This window comes from Chiroxiphia lanceolata, chromosome 3 (genome assembly GCF_009829145.1).
Source record: "Chiroxiphia lanceolata isolate bChiLan1 chromosome 3, bChiLan1.pri, whole genome shotgun sequence".
NCBI classification, from domain to species: Eukaryota; Metazoa; Chordata; class Aves; order Passeriformes; family Pipridae; genus Chiroxiphia; species Chiroxiphia lanceolata.
Window position 1 is genome coordinate 50,774,891 of NC_045639.1, and position 21,323 is coordinate 50,796,213.

The following is a 21,323-nucleotide window of genomic DNA, read 5'->3' on the forward strand; positions in this document are numbered from 1 at the left end:
ACACAAGGCTATCCATTTGAAATGAAAGAAGTAAATCAGTCTTCCACTTTGGAAATGGAAATATAAATGCACACACTTGTGTACTCACCTGAACTTCCTTCCTTCATTTCTGCCAGGTTCCCTCAGGGGTGCAGGAGCTCTCACAAGATCTTAGTGTTTTACTAGAGCATCTCATAGCTGACACTGCTGAAAGTCCCTTTTCAGTGTGTCCAGCTGTCACTTACAACATAGTGATGAATTTTAAGTACATGGAAGATGTTCACAATAATGGCATTTACACAACTCTATCTTTGAGATGCACTTGCCTCCTACTCAGACTGCAACTTTTCGTTACCATTTGTCCTTCCTGGCTGCCTTGCAGCATCTAAAGAGACACATGAGCAGGAATTCCACAGCCAGTTTTGTATAGCATGTATCTACCATCTGAAACAAGTCTGGACCTATTTGATTCATGAAAAAGCATAAAAGTTTATCTGTAAGCAGAACTACAGCTGCCTGCTCTGGGAGGAGCTAGCAGAAAGAAGTGTTTCCAAAGTAGTAGCAGATGGATAGAAATTATAGCTGTTTTAGTTACAATTACCATTGTAGAGAAAAATCTAAAATTATTATCTAGATGGTCACCGTAGAACCATTCTCAGAGAACTGCTTCTACATTCTACTTACCAAGTAATGAAAAAAGAGAATTTAGATTTTTTGTCAATTGTTAAGTCAGGGTTATCAATTGAGCACAAATGTAACACATGCTGCCTTATCAGAACAGTCTTACCAGAATAAATGTGTAAGCCAGGACCCAACCTACCAGTCTACAGTTCTGACCCTTACAATCCCATACAGTCAAGGAAGAAAAACATATTTCAGAATTAACGTCAGAAACATTTTGTTTCCTCTTAGACTTACAAGGAGACTTCACATGTGACTCGGCATCACCACTGGCCACACAGAGTTAGTTAACACTGGCTGGATGTATTTTAATATCATTTAACAGACACCGTAAACCCACAATGATCCTACCCCTTGCTTAAACTTCAGTTGACTCTATTAAGTGTTACAGCACAAGGGCTGCTGTTCCACATCTCAGCCTTTGCAGAGGTTCCTTATTAATACCTTAGAAACAGTTTGAGGGTAGAATTCTCCAAGATCAGATAGGAAAACTGTCTTTGTAACCAACTCGTTCTTCCTGTTTCCCAGTTCTCAGCATCTCTTACTCATTTAGCAGGGCTAGTTTGTTTTTGGTTTTTGGGGTTTTTTTGGTGTTACAGCAATATTTTAAGAGTAAATACTCTGATATGAGAGTTCTAGTATTAAATTTAAGTAATCTTGAAAATCAAAGCAGATACCATCAGCATTTGAGAAAAACTGGTGACTTTCGAGCAAGTTAAAAGAGAGCTAGACAAAATCTGCATTTAAAAAAAAATTTATTGAGACATCTGTTGCTCTTAAATTACAAAAGTTAAAAAGAGCACGCAGTGCACTGAAACACCACTGATTACATCTAAAGCTGTTTTAAGACATAAAGTGGCTTCTTCAAGAGAAGACAACTCAACATGATCCAAATTCAGCTATCCATTTCTCATATTTCTCAATGTCCGCAGCAGATACCGATTTAGAAACTTTCTTCAAAGCTATTTCAAAGTCTTCCATAGTTGTTGGCATGTGCATTTCATCTCGGGGAAGATTTCTTATTTCTTCTGGTGTCAAGCCTTCAATACGCCTTCTCATAGCCATCAATGATGCATCTCTATTCAGGAAGGTAAGAAATAAAAAGAAATAAATGTTTACTCAATGCAGGACAGTGAGTTCAGTTGTTTGAAAGGCTCAACATACCATTCCAGTTAAGCTGTTGCATTCAAAAAGATAGAATAAAGAACTGTAAATTTTTATATCAAGATCTCCAAATGCTATCCACATTTTTCAGACATGGATTTATCCTCACTGGATGTCTGAATAGCTAGTACTGACAGGCTAGGCAAAAGAGGTGATGATTAACCAGTTTATCTAATGCCTATGATGTAGCCACTGTTTATTGTATTTTTAAACAGAAACAAGGCAAAAGTAACAATTTCACTCCTCCTAGATATAGCAGGAGCAGCTGGAGTGTTTTGAATGTTTCCTGGTTTGAATAGGAAACCCCCTTCAAAGACAGTCAACAGTATCTACCTCCAACCAGTGAAATGCTAAATGACAAAATCTGTTCATCTGTAGCTCCTCAAACTTCTGGCCTCAATGAGCATTAAGTGTCTTTAAAAATGTGTCATTTTCTTTCTGCATTAGGTTTGACTGCATTTAGATTTCCAGCAGTAAATCTAGTAGCAGCAGGTGGTGAGCTGGTGAGGTAATAGATAACACTGGGAGACTAAAGTTCCTCCTTAATTCATCGTTATATAGCTTATAAGAAAATGCTGCTTATTTGTCTAGTAGTAAAAAAATGAAAGGGTAATCCCACTGATATCACAACAGTGTATCATATCACATTAACAGGTGAGAATCCAAAGAGAAAAAACTTGCACATTGTGTTCTAGGAGGATTTAGAAAGATGGTTTCAGCATATTCTGTTTCAGTACCAACCCCACCCCCTAAAGAAAATCATAACTGACTTCATGAATATGCTAAATAACTGTTAATTAATAAATTAAAATGCATAATACAGGAACTAGAATTTCAGAACAACCCCAAGAAGTTGCCTGGTTGAATTCTTAGCCAAATATCACCATGCTTTGCTGTTATAACATCATTTGTGAACTAAAAGCCAGTGTTACACAATGGTGAGGGGGAGCATTCCATGCATCTAATTTGCTTCCATACAGCAGTTAAAAAAAAAAAAAATACAGCAAAACCAACCTAACCAACCAAACCAACAAGCCCACCACACCTCAACACACCCACACAACTGAAGTGCAGCTGCCACCACTTCCTTTTGTAAAGTCATTTTATCGACAGTCATTCCAACATGAACTCTCAGTGCTTTCTCAAACGCATTCTTGGTGCCCAGAGAAGCATCAAAACTGTATTCAAAAAAACAAGCAGCCACCCACTGAAAGATGCAGCAGGGGCCAGTTCTGTTCAAAAGGCCTTTCAACATTCACAGCCCTCTCAAAACAACGATTCAAAGTCAATTCATACTCAATCTAACACGCAATTCAGATGCATTTTGCATTCCCTGAATGTCATTTTAAAATAAAGTCTTGCCTTCATTTCCCATGGTTATATGCTGACTATTAGAAACTATACTGTAACCTCTGACTGATTTTCACTCTGGCTCAGCAAACTCTGAACTTCAATTTCTTTAAGATGGGGGAGTAATTTCAGTAAACCTCGTCTTGGGCCACTTTTTCTTTGGTTTTGCTTGTGGCACTAGCAAGGACTGTCATAGTCTACAGGTTTGAACTTCACTATGCTTACATACTGTGAGTCTGAACCATTCAAAAGCACTTAAATCAGCCACGTCTTTCTGACTCAGTGTTCATGAAACAATCATATCCAAGAGCTGTTTCTCCTGACACTATGAAAAAAGTGTAAATACACAGGCTAATATGAGTACTTCCTAAGTAATTTCAAATCATGTGAATCCAAACCTCAGTTCATCTGGATTTATGCTTGCTGCCACCTCAGTTATCACTTAGAAGACTGCCACAAATGAAAGACTCAGGTGTTTCTTCTTAGTTTTTTCATCTTTTGGTTTGCTTTTGTTTTGTTTAATAGTATTTGTACAAAGGGATTTTAGGTAAAAAAATCAGAAGTAACAGTGTATGCATATATATATATATACACATATGTAATTAACTGAAAAATATTAAAAGTATTCTGACTTTTAAACAAATGTATTGATATTCAGTCTAAAATTAATCACAAAAAAACACTAAACAGACTGGAGGAGACAAAGTACAGCTAAAATGCACAAAGTAGCAGACCAAATAAACTCTTTTATATGACGTGAACCTATTAGCACAAGCTCCTTTCAGAGCACAACCAACACCAAGACCAAGACTGATCAAAAGAACACCACAAATTCATCTCACAAACCTACAAATGAAACAAATCTGCACAACACAGATTCAAAGCAACTAACATACCATTCTTTTCCCAGACACTGCCCAAGGTTTGTTCAGGAAGCCATACTGAGGCTCCATATTCTTAGTTCAGCCTTAAGCGACCCTGCTGATAGAGCCTTTGGCGGCAGTTTTGTGTACAGGCTACTTGCATTCATCCCTGTGGCACAGCATATTGTCCTCTCAGCTGTGCTGACACATGTTTGCAGAGCCTTATTAGGAATCTAGGCAAGAAACAGATTCGCGTTTGAGGAAATAATGAGAAGGTGTTTTTAATCCAGAACAGCTCTCTCATCCTGTTCAAAGTACAGCACCACAAGAGTTGGCTGGCACAATGAGGAGCTCAAGCCTTGCCCTGCCACACCACAGTGCTACCTCCAAAGCCTGAAAGCATCATTACACAGGTGCTTATCAGATGACATCATCACCTTAAAAAGCTTCAGTTCTGTCCCTTCCTGGCAATTCCATAAGTTGCCACTGCTGCAACTGTGCCAGTGCAAGTCTTTTGATGTAAACCACATGACTGAAGATCAGTCCTCTCCTTTTCAGTTTTTGAAAGAAAATATAGAGGAAGGGTTAGAAGGTATTTTTAGTCAATTATTTCAGCAATCTAGGTTAGAGAACAGGCTCACAAATGATTGTATGTCAACAGTATGGAGAAGAAGGAGAAATGGAGGAGGTAGAAAAAAAACAACTTAGGTCAGCCTCATCACAATAGTCACTGTGCTGAGTACAGAGCTCTTGTACCATCACACAATGCCTTTTCTGTGTCATGAAGGAAGAATGCTCTGTGTTGTTACTTAGGTACTCTGGCCACTGCCACTATCACCTCTCTACATATGAATTTCTGCAGAAGTGTAACCCCAGTGGAATGACTGCAAATCTACAAGTTAAAGTTTACCATCCTGTGGATATTCCTCATGCAAGGAATTTAGTCTACATGAAAGAACGTGGAACTTTACCTAAATCATAGCTTATTTAAATTACTATGTTGCAACTGACTGCTCTTCAAATGGAAACTTAGGTAAATATTAACACAGTATTTCACCTTTTAGCCATACATAAAAGACAAGTTACAGTCCATTTTTATCCAACAACTTTAATCATGTAACTTGGATACCTTACAAACAGTTTTCTTGCAGTGTGTAGTGACAGTAATGCAAATGATGCCATGTTAACTTACCTGCATACATTGGTGATGTCTGCACCTGAATAACCTTCCATTTTCTCAGCTATGTTTGCAAGGTCAACATCATCAGCCAGTTCCAGCTCTCGCAGATTTATTTTTAGGAGTTCCTCTCTACCTTTTGCTAATGAAAGAAAAGAAAATTGAGACTATACAATTTGCTCTCTGAAGATAAATAATAAATTGAAGAGGGATAAGAGGGAAGAATGAGAAAAAGGATGGTGTATTTGCTATAAAGGTAAATTTCCTGTTTAGATTTCACCTGGTCCTGAATCCATAAGTGAATTTGCTTACATGTATCAATTAGATTTTTAAATCGGGCGATCAAAACTAAATGAATATTGATAAAGTTTAGATTTTAGTCTTTTTAACCACTCCTCTCCCCAACTCTTCATACCTGATGGTAAAGGAATGTAAATTCTCTTTTCTAGTCTCCGTCTTAGGGCTTCATCAATATCCCAAGGAAAATTAGTAGCAGCAAGTACCATGACCATCTTAGAAGGATCATCATTTTCAGTAGCCCCTCCGACACCTGCAAAAAGAGAAAGTAAAACATACATAGAAATTTCATGTATAGAGAGAACAGTATCCATGGTTCTATAATATTAAAGCAGTTACTCTATTGCACTTTGGTGAGTCCAAGCATAACAGACTCGCCAAGTGCAACAGAATTCACTTTTTCATCTCTATGACAGTCTGCAAACATAAATGGAAACTTGGTTTAAACAGGAGCAGTGGCATAGGCCACCGCTGAGATCAGGAAGTTCCTCTCTATCATGGTTAGAATGGTTTTACAGCTGAGTTGTATGCATTTCTGCCATTAGAGCATTTCAGTTTTCATATCAGTATCTTCTAAGAGCATGTGAGGAAAAACAAAACAACTCTCCAGAACCATCACTACACTCTAAAACAGACATTCCCCCACAGTATTCACTAACAGCCACACAAGAGCAGCATTACTTCCCTACAAAGTTTCTTCAGTTCTGAATTCAGGCCAAAGGTTTCATATATACAGATGGATTCTTACAAACTGCTGCAGTTAATGTTTAAATTGGGTGGACTAAATCACAACTTCTCAGAGACAGGTAGACCACCCCACTTTCTAAAGACTATGAATCTGCTGGAACAGGAAGAAGTTAATTTCATTAAACTTGCTACTCTCTGCATTTACTGTTTTTGTTTATAATTATAGGATTGGGCCATGGGATAGGCATTGTACTTAGTCTGCCAGAGAATCTGCAGATAAAACACCATTTATGAATGCTCAAGTAAAAGGATTCAAATAGTTGCTACTAAGAAATTCAGATTATGTACATCCTTGACATGAGAACAGTATTACAGCTCTGCTGCTATTTAAAATCAAACATAAAAGGGTATCAACATCAGAGACTGAGAAATAAATAAACAGATGTTGCGATTCATGGAATTCTATCACAAATCATCCCACAGAGTAGCACTTTTCAGTTACTCCTTTCCTTCTCTCTGCTCACAAGAGTATAAAAAGGATACCTCTACAGAAACTTTGCACTGTATTACCTACTTTTAAACTTTGCTGATTTGTGAAATATTAACCAAATAGCTGTAATAAACTCAGTGTTCTAAAATGAAAACTCTCTAAACCACTTCTATACAAAAAGTCTTCATTTTTTGATTGTATCTTTAAGAGAAAAAGAGATCCCAAAGAAGTTAAGTGTACTGATTGCCTTTGAAGTTTAATTTGGAACAGGTGGCAGTTCTTTTGAAACACTTTCTACTTGCTTTTGGAGAAGCGAGTGATATGCTAGGTAAAGATTGAGAGAAACAGTTAATACTTTTTTTTTCTTCTGCTGTTTTGAAATCTTGTATTTTCCACTGAAACTTCATTATTCTGGGTCACTAATATAAGGTCATAGCTCAGAAGCTAAAAGACTATTAAATAATTTTTCCTTCCACACCAATGGTTGGAGTAGTGCACTTGTAGATCTCTAACCCAATTCAATGTAAAGCTTTGACAAAACTGCTTCTGAAGAATGAAGTTTTCAATGTGGGGGTTTTTTTTTGGGTCCCTCAAGTTTCCTCCAGTCCAGCACCTCCCAGTAATCAGGTTATTTACCATCCATTTGAACCAGCAGCTCTGCCTTCACACGTCGGCTGGCTTCGTGCTCCTCTGAAGTTCCCCTTCGACTACAGATAGAGTCTATCTCATCAATAAATATAGTTGTCGGGGCATAAAATCGAGCCTAAAGAAAGCAAAGACAAAGTGGAAGCTGAAGTAGCAGTCTACTCGCATTTAAGAGCAGCATATTCAGACTTGAGTAAAGACATATTTACCCCATTCAATCAGCTCATAAGTATCAAACAATTCCCAATCTTCCCTCTCTTGGACCACTGCACGCTGGTATAGAGCAGCTGTGCATTTGAGCAGAACAGCTTTTGGCAAAGTCCTGTAATTGTTAGGGCTATAAACAAACATTTAATGAGCTAAACACAGTTTTCCACATTAGGACTAACATTTATAACTGTGAAAGTCATCACAGAATGCCTGAATAAAATTTCAGTTGGAGCAAGAATGAATGTTCCATGACATGGAACCTGTCCAAGAACCAGGTCAACTGCAAAATAACTCTGATCCTTTTGAAAACAAGGGAAGTCAAAGACAAGGATCCACAATAATAAAGGCTACTGTCTTAAAACAGTTGAGATAGTATTCATTGTGTATATACATTTTTGATCAATCATATTAAATGAGTTGATACCATGCCTATCAAACTACTGTGTAAAAGATCTTTTATTTCCTGACTTTTCTGACTACTGTAATTGCAACTCTGCTGCCCCTCCCCAGAACTGGACACCCTAACAAACACTGCATACGAACCTGGTAACACATGACCAAAAAAAAAAAGAAAAAAAAAGAAAAATTACTATTTTCTGAGCCAATTTCAAGTCTTATGTGCTCTGAAGCCCACTACAGTTTGGAAGTCCACTTATTCTAAGCATAAAAAAACCCCAAAAACCCACCCATAACAACAACAAAACACACAAAGCCTAAATTGGGTTCAGACCCAGAAAGCAATTAATTTCATCTTAGTTTTATATTCAAGTACATTCTGCATCACTCATTAACTTACAGCGAGCTCCCTCTAATGTAGCAAGCTCGTCCTGAAATTAAAACATGACCTAATTTTTCAGCTTTTATAAAGCTATTTAGGAATAATCTTGAAATGTAAACAGGCAAATCAGAAAGGCATAAAGCATTTGAAAGTTTGGAGAGTTGTTTGTGCATGCTGTTTGAAACCTTGGCAAGGTTTCACTATTCTGGAAGAGATCCTTCTTCATTATCTCACTGTTCATATTCAGAAACTTCAATCACCATTTCAAACAGCAGACGAACAAGTTTTTCAGATTCTCCTCTGTATTTTGAGGTAAGTGTGGAAGAAGAAACATTGAAAAAAGTAGTCTTGCATTCAGTGGCTACAGCTTTTGCTAGGAGGGTCTTTCCAGTACCAGGAGGACCAACCATCAAAACTCCCTATTAAAATAAAAAGAACCATTTTTAAGACCAGAATCAAAGCACAGAAATTTACAGTTTATTTAGTAGTGCAATAGTAAAACAACAGATGTAAACTTTCCCTTGAAAAGTTATTCAAAGGTAAGTATTAATTACTATTGCTTACCCGAAACAATACAGCTGACGACAGAGTGTGTATCTGGCTGACATCTTTATTTGGTTGGTACTATTTACCATAACTTTGTTGCTAAAGAGTGAAAAGAACTTATATAAACTGTAAAATACTCGAAATTTCTTGTTCTGCCAAGATCCAATCTCAGAATCCTAATTATGATCACAGGATCAGACTTTTTCATACCTTCCACGGTCTTCTAATTCCCTTAAAAAACTCTGGCATCCACATGGGTAAAACTACAGCTTCCTTAAGCAGCTTTTTGGCTTCTACTAAATCAGCAATGTCATCCCTGACAAGAAAGAGAAAGTTGTTTGACAGATTCAGACAGGATGCAAAAGAATCAGTCCACAGCTCAAAAAATTACGCAATTAAACTTATTGTTATGTATTGGCTCTCCCATAAATCCAACAAAAAAAGGACATTAACCATTTCACTAGAGCACCACTGTTGGCATTCACAGAATGATAAGCAGAATAGAGCAAGTTGGTTAAATTTATGCTAGCTACAGATTATGCTTTCTTCTTTTGCCGAGAGATTGGGTGTCCCTGAAACTTAAATACCATCTTACATTGTTACAAGAACAACTTGCTGAAGACCAGTAAATGGAGCAAAATTAAACAGAATTTTCAGAATTCTTTTTCAGAGTTACAAAAGTACTAATTCTTAGGTACTTTATAGGTGAGTCTTATTTTCTTGAGGGTAACTCTCAGGGCATTCCTCTTATCAGCATGTGCCTAAATAATATTTTAGTTTCAAAGCATATCTATATGGAGAACTAGTTTCAAATCTGAAGTCATAATTTAAGATTCTGTATAAAAACTGAAACATGTATTTACATATTAAACTGAAGTACATGACAGTTGCATGCACACCAAGTTTTTCTGGGAGTGTTAAGTTTTTTTAAAGCCTACTTTATTTAACAGAAGATTTTTGCTCATTTAATCCTCACAAAACCACCTGAGCTTGAAAACATTTGGAATACAAAACATCCTTTGTATAACGTTTAATATTTAACACGTTTATGTAAAGGTACTGGCACAGGGTTATATTTTATACTGGCAGCCACATCACATCCAGCAACATTTCAAAGGGTTCCTATATTGACATAATTTCTTTGTTAAACAGTTTTCTGTCTTGATATGTCCCTGGGTAGCAAAACAGGTTTTCAAATTAAGAGACACTGACAGACACTAGAAACTTTTACACTGCAAAAGAGTATCTCAAGATTTTAGGTCTCTTAGAAAAGTTTGAGAAGCTTTTTATGGTCAGATTGGACAGGGCTTTACACAACCTGATCTAGGGAAAGATGTCCCTGCCCATGGTAGGGGATTGGGCTAGCTGATCTTTAAAGGTCCTGTCCAACCCAAACTATTCTACAAATCTATGCATGGAAAAAAGATGCTCTAAAAATATTAAACTTCTTATGAAGTTTAGATGCCTGTTTAAAGCAGCAAGGAAAACCTGTAGGTACTTTTTATATGTAAGTATATGTTAAAATACTTAATTCTTGTCATACTGTATACGAGGAAATAAAAACAACAATGCAGAAAAACTAGCAGCAGTACTCAAACTTACCATCGAATGTTGGGGTTCTGAGAAATTATATCTCTTTCCAAAGCTTCTACTAAATCTTTGTCATATCCAGTACTATCAAATTTCTTTGGTTCAGACTCTGAAATCTCAGATGTGGATTTGTTCTACATATAAAGGAAACAACATAAATACATAACAATGGTTATGCTACTAATAGATTTTATAACAAGTCCACAATAGCGCTGTATTTCTAGAAGGCAGCAACATAAACCAGCATGAAAAATTATGAAAGCATTTGTATTACAGCTGCACTGCAAGATCTGTGTGTTTCACCCAGATTCTTGTACTGCCCCAGTTCCATTTCCTTCTCTCCAAAGCCAGCATACTGTACCGCTGGCTTAGTACTTAATAAAAACTGCATACAGCTATCCCACTTAACAGTTTTTGCCTCTTCTCCCAGAAAAATCAAAAACTATCTGAGACAGTAGCTGGGTAAGGGGAAATTATGTGTCAGACTGGAACCATAAAGTCACACTGACCTAGGTATCTCAAATCCTCTAAGTGTCATATACGTCCCATATACATGGGACACAAAAAAAGTAAGCATGATTTCCATATAGAATGAGCAAAGGTGATCTGCAGGAAGACCACAGAAGTAATAAAATAACTAATTAACTGATATAGAAGCATGGACATGAACAGCAGAGAAGCAGCTCTGCAGTAGAGCCGAAGCAAAGAAGCTACACAGTTGAAAGGGCTCAAACAGCAGAGACCATGCAACTGAGAGGAAATAAAATGCACTAGACATACCCCGTTTTTTATACACTTAACAGCAAGCACTGGTGATGACAGAACAACTGTAAAAAAGAAAAGAAGACCTATCCGGTCTCTCTGTGTGTATATCCTGAGTGAGCTCCTAATAAAAGGAGTAGCTTACATAGCTAAACAGTTCCACCCTCATCATTCAACATCTCCACAGGCCATGACACCTTGCCACAACATAAGGTTGCTGAAGCTAACAAACTATTACATGGAGATTGGATTTATTTAGACCCTGGAAAACTACAATTCTAGTGCCTTCTGTATGATCTTTACTCTAGTGATCAGGTAAATTTATGGAGATACAAAGCAAAAATTAAAGCAGTCTGATTTCAAAGAACAGATTATAGATTATTCTCTCTCATGAAGCATGTTGGTTTTTTGTTTGTTTTAAATTGAAGACTAACAGGAACTAACATCAGATCTGAACAACAACAAACAAAAAACCCCCACCAAAACAAAAAAAGTAAAGTTCTCCTTTTAGGATTACATAAATCTTGAAGTGCTTTGAAAGAAGCGAGTCAATCTCAGTCTAAAATATCCAAGTTGCAGTAAATAAGCCACAGAATGGGTAAGGATGGAAAGGACCACAGTGGGTCATCTGGTCCAACCTCCCTGCTCAAATAGGGTCATCCTAGAGCACATGACACAGGATTGCATCCAGACAGTTCTAGAATATCTCCAGTGAGGGAGACTCCACGACCTCTCTGGACAATCTGTTCCAGTGCTCAGTCACCCGCACAGCAAAGAATTTCTTCCTCATATTCAGGTGGAACTTTTTGTGCATTCGTTTCTGCCCGTTGCATCTTGTGCTATCACCTGGCACTACCAAGAAGAGCCTGGCTCCATCCTCTCGATACCCTCCCTTCTGATACATTTACCAGATCACTTCTTCCAGAAGAGCATCTGTTTGTTTCTAATTCATCCATAACCAACACTGTCCACAAAGCAAAGACACCTTACAAGGTGAGAGATTCAAACTGGCACACTGACTTGAACAAAAGAAATATTTTTAGGCATCTAATTCTATAATACACTCAATACTAAGAAAGAAAGACTGAGTTTCTCAACTCCGTGAAGTTATTTGCAAGCTTACCTTTTCCTCTTTTCCTTTATTTTGTTGATCCTTTTTTTCCCGGCTGCGGACTGCCTTCCCTTTATCACTGGGATTTCGAGAGGATGGACGGTGAGGGCCTCTGACAGCTGCACTTACACGATTATTGTGACCTCGGCAATCACTGCATGGAACAGACTGACGCTTTCGGGGTCCTGGCGAAGGTCTAATTAGTTGTAACATATGCAAAAAGCCTCAGTGTAAAGTCACTGGTGAGCACTACATATCAAGTGGGTACAAACTGCAAAGCCTTTTGCTCAAGATAATGTCAGAAACAAGATAGTCACTAAATAGTCTAGATAGTCACTAAAAATCCATTTTCCCTTGATCACAAACTCAGCAAGGTTCATTTGCTTAAAACAAGCTCCTTGCCTGCATATTCTATCAGTAAAAGTAATTCTAGTATTGTGGAGCTTAGAAAAAAAATAACAAACAAACCAAAAATTCTCCTTACCACAACAGTCCTCACTTCCCTATACAAAGAAATGTAAAAGTTTTTTGGGAATGACAATTCTACTTTCATTTCCTTTCATGCCCAATTCCTTTGAAAGAAAAGAAGTCTATGTGATGCTTTCCTTTGAAACTAAACTAATTTTAGAAGCACGTGAACAAACCAATACTATGACTGGTATTATGGATTTCTTTTTTAAAATTAAGTTTCTTTTCTATACGTATCTGTTACTCTCAGATACACTTTTTCCATGGGCTTTCCTAAAATTCCTGCATTAATAAGCTATGAGTCAAGGCAAAAGGTCAGGGATATTTCCAGAGAACAGTAAATATAAGACTCTGTATTTGGAGAGCACTTACTGAAACTAGATGATGTGATTTGACACATCATTTAAGATGTGTCAAGGATCCAGCATCTTCACAGAAGTTGTCTTTAACTGATTCACAGCAGTGAGTTTGTCAGAGCAGTACATCTCTCTTCAGGATAACATGCATATTGGACTACACGGATATGCTGATGCTAAGATCATGTCAGAGTATTTTCATTCTCCAAATGGAGTATCTACCAACCTACCATTATATTTATGAACACCTAGCCACCTCTGAATGCCATTCCAAAGCTCAAAATAAAGGAATAGTGCAATTCCACATCTAATTTCCACCTAAATTTTTGAGTTCTGCTATCTCAGCATGGGAATTTACTGCAGTTATTCCAACACAATATGGCCCAAGTTTTCACTGCGGCTTTTTCATATTGCTACAATTCAGTATTTCAGCAGCTGGCAAGATAAATGGAACAGAAACAGTTCTCTCAAGACTTTCCTTTTTTAGTAACATGAGTTTGTATATTTTCTCTAGAAATCTTCAAAACACTAGGAAAGTTCTACCTCCCAGACTCTATTCTTCCAGAAGGTTTGAATGAAATTGGCTAGGAGTGTTCCAGTTATTAAATGAGAGGAAGAAGCTTGACATTAGTCATGCCATGGAAGACAAAACCCTCAGAACATTCTGGCATCTCCTTCACTACAAACAGTGGTAAGCTGCAAGTATTACATATCGAAGTTCTAGAACAAAAATTACACCACAACAGACTGAAGTCAAAGCACACTTTGTCCTGATAAATATTTAGGCCTTCAGGTTTCCTCTTACCTACGTTCAGCAGGTACTGGCAAAGACCAGACTTCTGCATCATGAGCTGGTAATTCTTGTTGTGAGGCTTTCAATGGAGTATTGTCTAATTTAAAACTCTCCAGTGTTTTCATTATATCTTTCACATGCTTAGCTTCCACACTTATTTCCTGCCAAACCTGATTAAGAAAAAAAAAAAAAAAGAAGTAGATTAAGCACATTGGAAATAAGTTTGTAACAGTTCTCTGTTCAAGCTCATGTAATGCCTGGATAGATTCTACAGGGTTTAATGAGCTACCTAATTCTACTTCAATAAACAAGAATTATGCACATTACATATTGAGGAGTTTTTTCTGCCTTCCTCAGCACATTTAAAGAATAAACAAATAGATTTTGGATTTAACAAAAGAGATTTTTTTACAAATTTTGGATATTAAACAAGTATGACAGAACCTAATAGATTAAATATCAATCAAAAGTATCAACTCGTTAGACTGAATATGAATGAAAAAAAATGTTGGTTTGTGTTAAGGACAAATTACCATGGTAGCCACAACTCACTTTCTATTAAGGACCTTAGTCATACTAAAACATTGAGGGAAACAGGACCCAAATGATACCAGACTACAAAACTTCAGCATTACAGGGGCACTCATCAGCAAGAAGCTGACAAGTCAGAGTGCACTGGCACCCCAGCGCTGTGTTCTACTGACTTTTTTGTCACTGACAGAGAAAGAAGTCATAAAGATGACTTAAATAAGTCTATATAATAAAAACGAAGCCTATATATAACAGCACTAATTTATCAGAGAATCGTTTAAGTATTTTTATACTTTTGTTTACAATAAGAGTGGCAGTTTTTGCTACTTTAATACTTATCCCACAAAATGCCCCAGAAAAGTAATATTTACCTGTTGCCATTTCTGCTGCAGATAGGTATCTCTCACAGAGTACAGATACTTATTCATTTGGTCAAGAACTCCCTGGTAGTAGACCATTGCAGAGTCGTAATTTCCCAGTAAGGCATATTCACGGGCCAACTTTACATTCTCAATGATCATAACAAGGCTCATGTTCAACATGAAGCTGAAAAAAATAGAAGATATTAAGGAAAGAAAAAAAATCCCAGTAGCAGAACAATTTTTTGCAACTATTTTCATACGCTCATTACCCCATTTAGCATATCAAAATATAGAAGCTGGAAAAGTATTAGTTAGAAAAAAAAAGCCCTAAAATTAATGTCATCCATATAAAATGGTAATTGTTGCTCTGTTACTAGAAATGAAACTCTTCACATCACAGCATTGTTTCTTGCCATGGAGATTCTGTTGAAAAGCCCATACAAGATATGCAGATATAAATACAACTGTTGCAAGCCACAAATGCCTACTTCCCTTTTCATTCTATTGTAAGATAAACTAGTATTTCACTGTCCTCATCTATGGTTTAAAAAAAACTCCCAATAAACAACAAATCAAACTCTTTTCCAGATGCATTAAGTTTTGTCAATTTTTTTTGCCTTAACATTCCATGCATGTAAGTTTTAACAGTCTTATTTTGCCTTGTGGAAAAAACTATTCTTCCATTAGTTTGATTTTACAACTCTTGAATTTTATTTAATGTTTGTTTGAAACAAATATACACCTTCTATGCCCAGCTTGCATGCTCCTATCACCTTCATTTTTACACTTAAAAAGGAACACTTGAAACACATTGAGGCTGCTAAATTAGCACTGAAAGGTAAGGAAATGTACGATTAAATGTGTAATGTGTGACGACCTACTTTATTTAACATATTGTTCAAACCACACTACATTTCTCCACCAGTAGCAGTAGTTCGTGGGCTTTTGGAGCTATCATCAATGATTGCGACCACTTTCACTTTGCAGCACTAGCAGAATCTGCACTTTTAGATTAGAATAGCACAGAAGTATTATTTATACAAAGACAGTAGTAAGTAGAAGCAGTAGACTTGTTCTTTGCAGTTGCCACTGTCCATAGAGCACTTGTTCCATGTTCTTACAAGTTTCTTATACATCCCATGCCCTTCTTCTCTATGATACCTTCACTGTCTCTGCTTTTCTTGTCTCCTGCACATCAAGAATTTCCCCACTCTCCTTTTACTTCCTTATCCAAGCACAGAAAACAATAAAATAAACAATTAAACACGCCTGCAAGAGAGTCATCTTGCTCTCATTTTGGTACCTGTACCCAGTGCCAGTAAGAAGCAACTGCAGACAAGCAATTACAGCTAAGCCCTGGGATGAAGCATACTTGATACAGATCAACTATTTAAAGAATGTAAGAGGTACTCATGCGCAATAAACAGACTTAAGACTGAACGCATTTCAAGATGAGGTCAGGGTCGAATTCGGCCACATCAGAGGTTTCAGAAGCTGCACTTTGCACACACCTGCCAACCTAATACTAAAATGTTAGCTCTTCATTGTAAAGAGGGGTTGTGAAGTACAAATCAAACATTTTAAGACTTGCACTCCTTTTTCTGTCCCCTTCCCAAGTAGCTTTACACACAGACACACAGCTGAGGCATTCCCGAGTCAACATCCTTCTCTTTTTTGCTTCCTTTCTCTTTTTTCCCCACCTTTCCTTGGAGCAGATAGCTGCTGTGAAAATTTTCAGTTCAAACCAGCAAAACTCTAGCAGCAAGGGAGCTGAAGACAGGCCTCCAACAGCCTACACCCATCCATACAGAAGGGACCCGTGGGGCTGAGCTTGGAAACCTGCTATCATAGGACCTACATTATGTAATCTCACTCTGGCCAGAGACTTGCTGAACTGGCCATGATGTCTACAAGCTGATACAGTTAATGTGACCAGCAACTACAAAGGCTAACATATCCCAGGCTAATTAGGCTTTGGACACACAGTTTGACTTGGGAGTTTTGTTGGTTTTAACCTCAGGAGAAGAAAGCCTGAAGATGTTTGCCAACTGCTGTATGGATCATCACACAGATATTACCAAAGTTTTCCCTGCTAAATTTAGGAGCAAGCTTTTCCACTTCTGCTCATCCTACCAGAAACACCTGTTTGCCTGTCCTGAGAATTCAAACCCATGATTAACACTACTGAAATCACAGGTTGAGCAAGATGCTAATAAACAGTTTAAAAATCAAGTAATAGCAAGTTACTATAACCAAACTAGACTTTTAAAAGCCAAGAGAGGTCACAGATAACTTTTTTTTCCCTACACTGAATGCTGTAGAGCAATCCAAGAGGAACAGCAATTCTGTTTATGTATTGAGAAAAAAACCCCACAAACAAAACAGCCTGTAATATCAGTTTTCATCTGAAAATAGCTAGAAGGAAAAAAAAAAAAACTAAAGAGGTTAAGTCAGAAAGATACGAAAGCTTGGGACCAAAATGATAGCACTGCACATAATAAAAGAGTTAATGAGATTTTCAGGTTAGAAAAGGCAGACAAAGTAAGGACAGAAAGTAGAAACAGAAGTATAAGCAGAAGGAGTTAGCAACTCATGTAGGGGAAAAAAAAAAAGGAAGGTGCTCACTCAAATTTATAATGGTATTCGAATCTATCTGTTTCATGAGTGGTATTGAAAATGCAAAAGAATTTAGTTGAAACTAGAAAACCAATTTAATTTGTTGCTTCATCTTGACTCATAAGAGCAGGAGAGCTTGAAGTGGCTTCCAAATACAAGGCTTTTGTGTACAAGTGAGGCAGAAAAAGCTGCTGGCTCTGCTTATGTCTGGACATGCCACTGATGCTGCCACTTGAACACAGGCAGTGTTAGAGCTGATACACTAATCCATGGGCTTGCTGCACCTGTAACTGAAGATGCTGAAGCAGTTCTAAGAGGAAAAAACAAACAGGAGTTAGAGTACTAATCTGAAACTAGGTTAAAGTTGCAGCAGAAAGTTGCCATATGCTGTGGCAGCTCAGAGTAGCGTGTAAGACACATGTGGGAGAGGCGTGAGCATACACAAATCCACAGTTAAACCAGAACCGAAGCGATTAAAATACCCACAAAACTAATCCTGACCACTTAATAATTTTTAAAGTAATATCACATGTGTTCAATGCTTAGTAATACCACATGTGTTTACAAATACTTGGTGTTATCATGTAACAGGATGTCAAAGCTGCAAGGCTGCACTTATCAGCCATGACCTTTCCATGAATCATGACCAGTGAAGTTATCTATGTTCCAACAGCAACTGAAATAGTAAAGAGGTCATAAAGTTTACAGTGAACAGGACTATAGGAAAATAAGCACTTTGTCTTGTAAGTTTAATTCTACATTGTGTACTAACACACACTTCCCAATAATCTCTCTTTACACTAGCTATGGCCATATAAGGTTCCCTGAAATTAACCCATCTCTAGTAACAGAATACATTTTATCATTTGCTCAGAGGATGTAAAATACTTCTTGAGTACAGAACAGCCAAGAGCAGAGAGGGCTGAACCTAACCAAAGTTCAAGATACCTACAACTTTTGTTGTAGGTTTGTACAAACTTTTGTTTGTATTTTGTATTTAATTTGAAAGGTAACAGATAACCATCAAGAAAACACTGGGGGCACTTCATGTTTTCCATAAGGACTTTAAGAAATTATCATAAGGACTTTAATGAATTATCATCAGGAATGACTATAATTTCTGCTCACAGTCATATATTAGAATCTGGGAAACTATAACCAAACACTGCATCAATCGTATTTCAGAAAGAAATCTCCCAAACTTTAAAAATCAAGAGATTGATAATGCAGATGTTGGAAGTGAAGATTTAAGTTGGAGTTCATCAATTACTGCAGCGGACTTGCTGACTTGGCAAACAGCAGAGGACATACATGGAAAATATTTCCAAGAGTCTTTCAGTCCAACCTTAATATCTGGACTAAGCCAGAGCCTGAATTTTGGCAGAGCGCACATGTTTCCATTATTTCAGCCTGCTATACAGGCTCTGACATCAAAGCAATCATGTAAACTTTGCAAAGTTCTCTCAGCAAGCCAGATGAGAAAAAATCACCCCAAAGTAACATCTTTCAGGAATCAATTTTTACTGATTACATGATGGTATCACCTTGGAGCTCCCTTCTAGTTTAATACTCATCTTCATAACATCCACGGTTAGCAACATTTGGTATCAAGAAGTGATTGCGTTAATTACTTGGGAAAGAGAAGAGTTGCCAGACTTATTGGATACTAAACAAAATGGTTCTCATCCATTTATTGTATTTAACAATAATGGTAGCAAAGAAGAACCATCACCAACATGAACACAAGTATGCCTAGACGTGGAAAAGAAAAAAACATAAATCAAACATTAGGGAGAGATACACTTGTGGCAGATGATTTTATGTTTTCCAGGCTAAGCCTTTCAAAAGGCTTGATTAAACACGTTACTTACTCCCCATTTCATGGGGGGCTAGCATTCTTTTTGATGATCTATATTAAATTAGCAAATTTCTCAGAAAGTTTTGTAAGGGTCTGCAGCTAAATGGATACGTGGAATTGCTTCTCCTACCTAGAGAGAAACTTACATCACTGCAGATTATTGCAAACTATTTCATTAAGAAAAACAAAACAACAAACAGGTGGAGGCTGAAGGGAAAAGTGGGGAACCAGAGTTCCGTGCCTGAACCAGTGCCCGCGGTGCCCAGCAGCCCACCCAGGAGGATTCCCGGGGCAGGGAGCGCCCGCCGCACACCTGCGGGGAGCAGGCCTCCCCTCCCGATGGCTTCAGGGACACCTCGGCGATGCCGCGCCGCGCAACGTGCGAGATACAGCTCGACACAACCAACACCGACGAGCAACCGTGTAATGGTGGCGGTGTCGCGACGAGCAGACCGGGGGCCGCTCGTTCTCCGACGCGGGACGGAGGAGCCGGAGCCTTCCCGGCGCCCGGCAGCCCTCGGGGCGGCCCCCACCGAGCGGGACCGGGCATCGCCCCCCGCCCGGGCCGAGCGGGGGCATCGACACGGCCTCGCACGGCCCCGCCCGGCCAGGCGGGCGCGGGCAGGTACCGCGGGGCTCCCTCGCTCACTTACTCCCTCTCCAGAGCTCGGACCGGCGGCGACAGCGGCAGCAGCTCGATCCTCACCTCTTCCGCCCCCTTCCTCCTCCAGCGACGCCCGACCCCACCCCCGGCCCTGCCCGCCGCCTCCCCCTCCTGCCGCCGGCAATTTTTGAAGGCAAATCCGGCTGCGTCACTTCCAGCCCGGCGAGGCCGGGGGTGAAGGTCTGCCCGGCCGGGGGGGCAAGAAGTTGGTGTCTGAGCATTATTAGTGACAGCGATGATCTGGTTTGGGTTTAAATTTTAAGGAAGGGGGGAACAGGGAGGGGAAAAAAAAAAACAAACAGTCAGGCGGAGAGAAACAAAGTAGGAAGAAAAGGAACAACTGCATTGGCCGGGAATCGAACCCGGGCCTCCCGCGTGGCAGGCGAGAATTCTACCACTGAACCACCAATGCTGTGCATGGAGATGTTCTTGCATTCGTCACTCGAAACTGAGCAGAGCGGACTTGCCCGCCCCAGATCACCCGGCTGATATCCCGCGGTGGTGGATGGAGAGGCTTCACTCATCTGTTCCCTTTCTATAACTCACAAATGTGGGTTTTGCCGAGTGAATAGCATGCACCAACTTTTATTCGCATGTTCCTTGTTTGTGACTCGTCTCTACCTCTTCACACTCTTAATAGAGGGTGTTGTTTTGGGGAAGAAAACGCATCCGAGGGTGCTGAGAAGAGCCAGCTGCCGAGCTGAGTAAGACCAGGAAACTGCCCTTGAGTGTCCCTGATGGAGCAGTACCTCCTCACCTGTCTAAATAGACTCAGCTGCTTAGCAACAAATAGGATCTCTCAAGGTTGGGCACAATGCAGCAGGTTTGTGACAGTTCTTCAGGGTGAACTCGAAAGACCCACAACGTTATGTCGTTCCTTAATTAATATATCACATCCATTTTTACTCTTCTCGCTCTTGTATTTTACCCGTTCTTAAAACTGACAATTTTAGTCTATCCCTTTAACGAGTGTCTGAGTTTTAAACAATCATTCTGCATTACTTTAGCTATAAAGGCAAGGAAAGATGTTGATGAGTTTCGAAAATTCGAAGTGCTACTGTATGACATCACTTGGTCGAGGAGAGCGGGAAGGATTTCCCTCCTCCCCTTTGTATGTGGCTAAATAATGAAAAATGTGCTGTACTTCCACATCCCCTCTCCCCAACATAGAAGAATTAGGATATAATGTAGTCTTCTGCAATAACACACTGGTTTCTCCATAGCACTCTGAGATGTGCAATTAAAGAATGGGATTTTCTCAAGGACAATTTCCCCTCCTAACACAGATGAAAGCTGTGATATGTTGTCATTCTCTCAAGGAATGGCTTTATGATACATAATGTAT

The 21,323-nt window shown here is 38.8% G+C and overlaps 1 protein-coding gene and 1 non-coding gene across 4 annotated transcripts; both read right to left on the reverse strand.

Moving 5' to 3' along the window:
* Positions 1–1,398: 1,398 nt before the first annotated feature.
* On the reverse strand, positions 1,399–20,072 carry KATNA1 (katanin catalytic subunit A1). Of its 3 annotated transcripts, none has more exons than XM_032682275.1 (12): positions 19,968–20,050; positions 17,466–17,766; positions 14,850–15,024; positions 13,960–14,117; positions 12,343–12,526; positions 10,470–10,591; positions 9,078–9,183; positions 8,582–8,740; positions 7,325–7,451; positions 5,630–5,764; positions 5,230–5,356; positions 1,399–1,738 (listed from the first exon to the last, which is right to left on the reverse strand). In XM_032682275.1, exons 3-12 carry the CDS (start codon positions 15,018–15,020, stop codon positions 1,540–1,542), a joined length of 1,488 nt encoding a protein of 495 aa, XP_032538166.1. In that variant the 5' UTR covers positions 15,021–15,024; positions 17,466–17,766; positions 19,968–20,050; the 3' UTR covers positions 1,399–1,539. The 3 variants fall into 3 exon arrangements, 2 of the variants coding, with proteins under 2 accessions (XP_032538166.1, XP_032538165.1); XR_004355948.1 differs by lacking the exon at positions 17,466–17,766 and adding an exon at positions 4,071–4,270 and having other exon boundaries at positions 1,633–1,738; positions 19,968–20,046; XM_032682274.1 differs by lacking the exon at positions 17,466–17,766 and having other exon boundaries at positions 19,968–20,072.
* Positions 20,073–20,319: 247 nt separating this feature from the next.
* Positions 20,320–20,390, reverse strand: TRNAG-GCC. Its single transcript has one exon. It is a non-coding gene; the product is annotated as a tRNA-Gly (tRNA).
* Between the last annotated feature and the right edge of the window lie 933 nt (positions 20,391–21,323).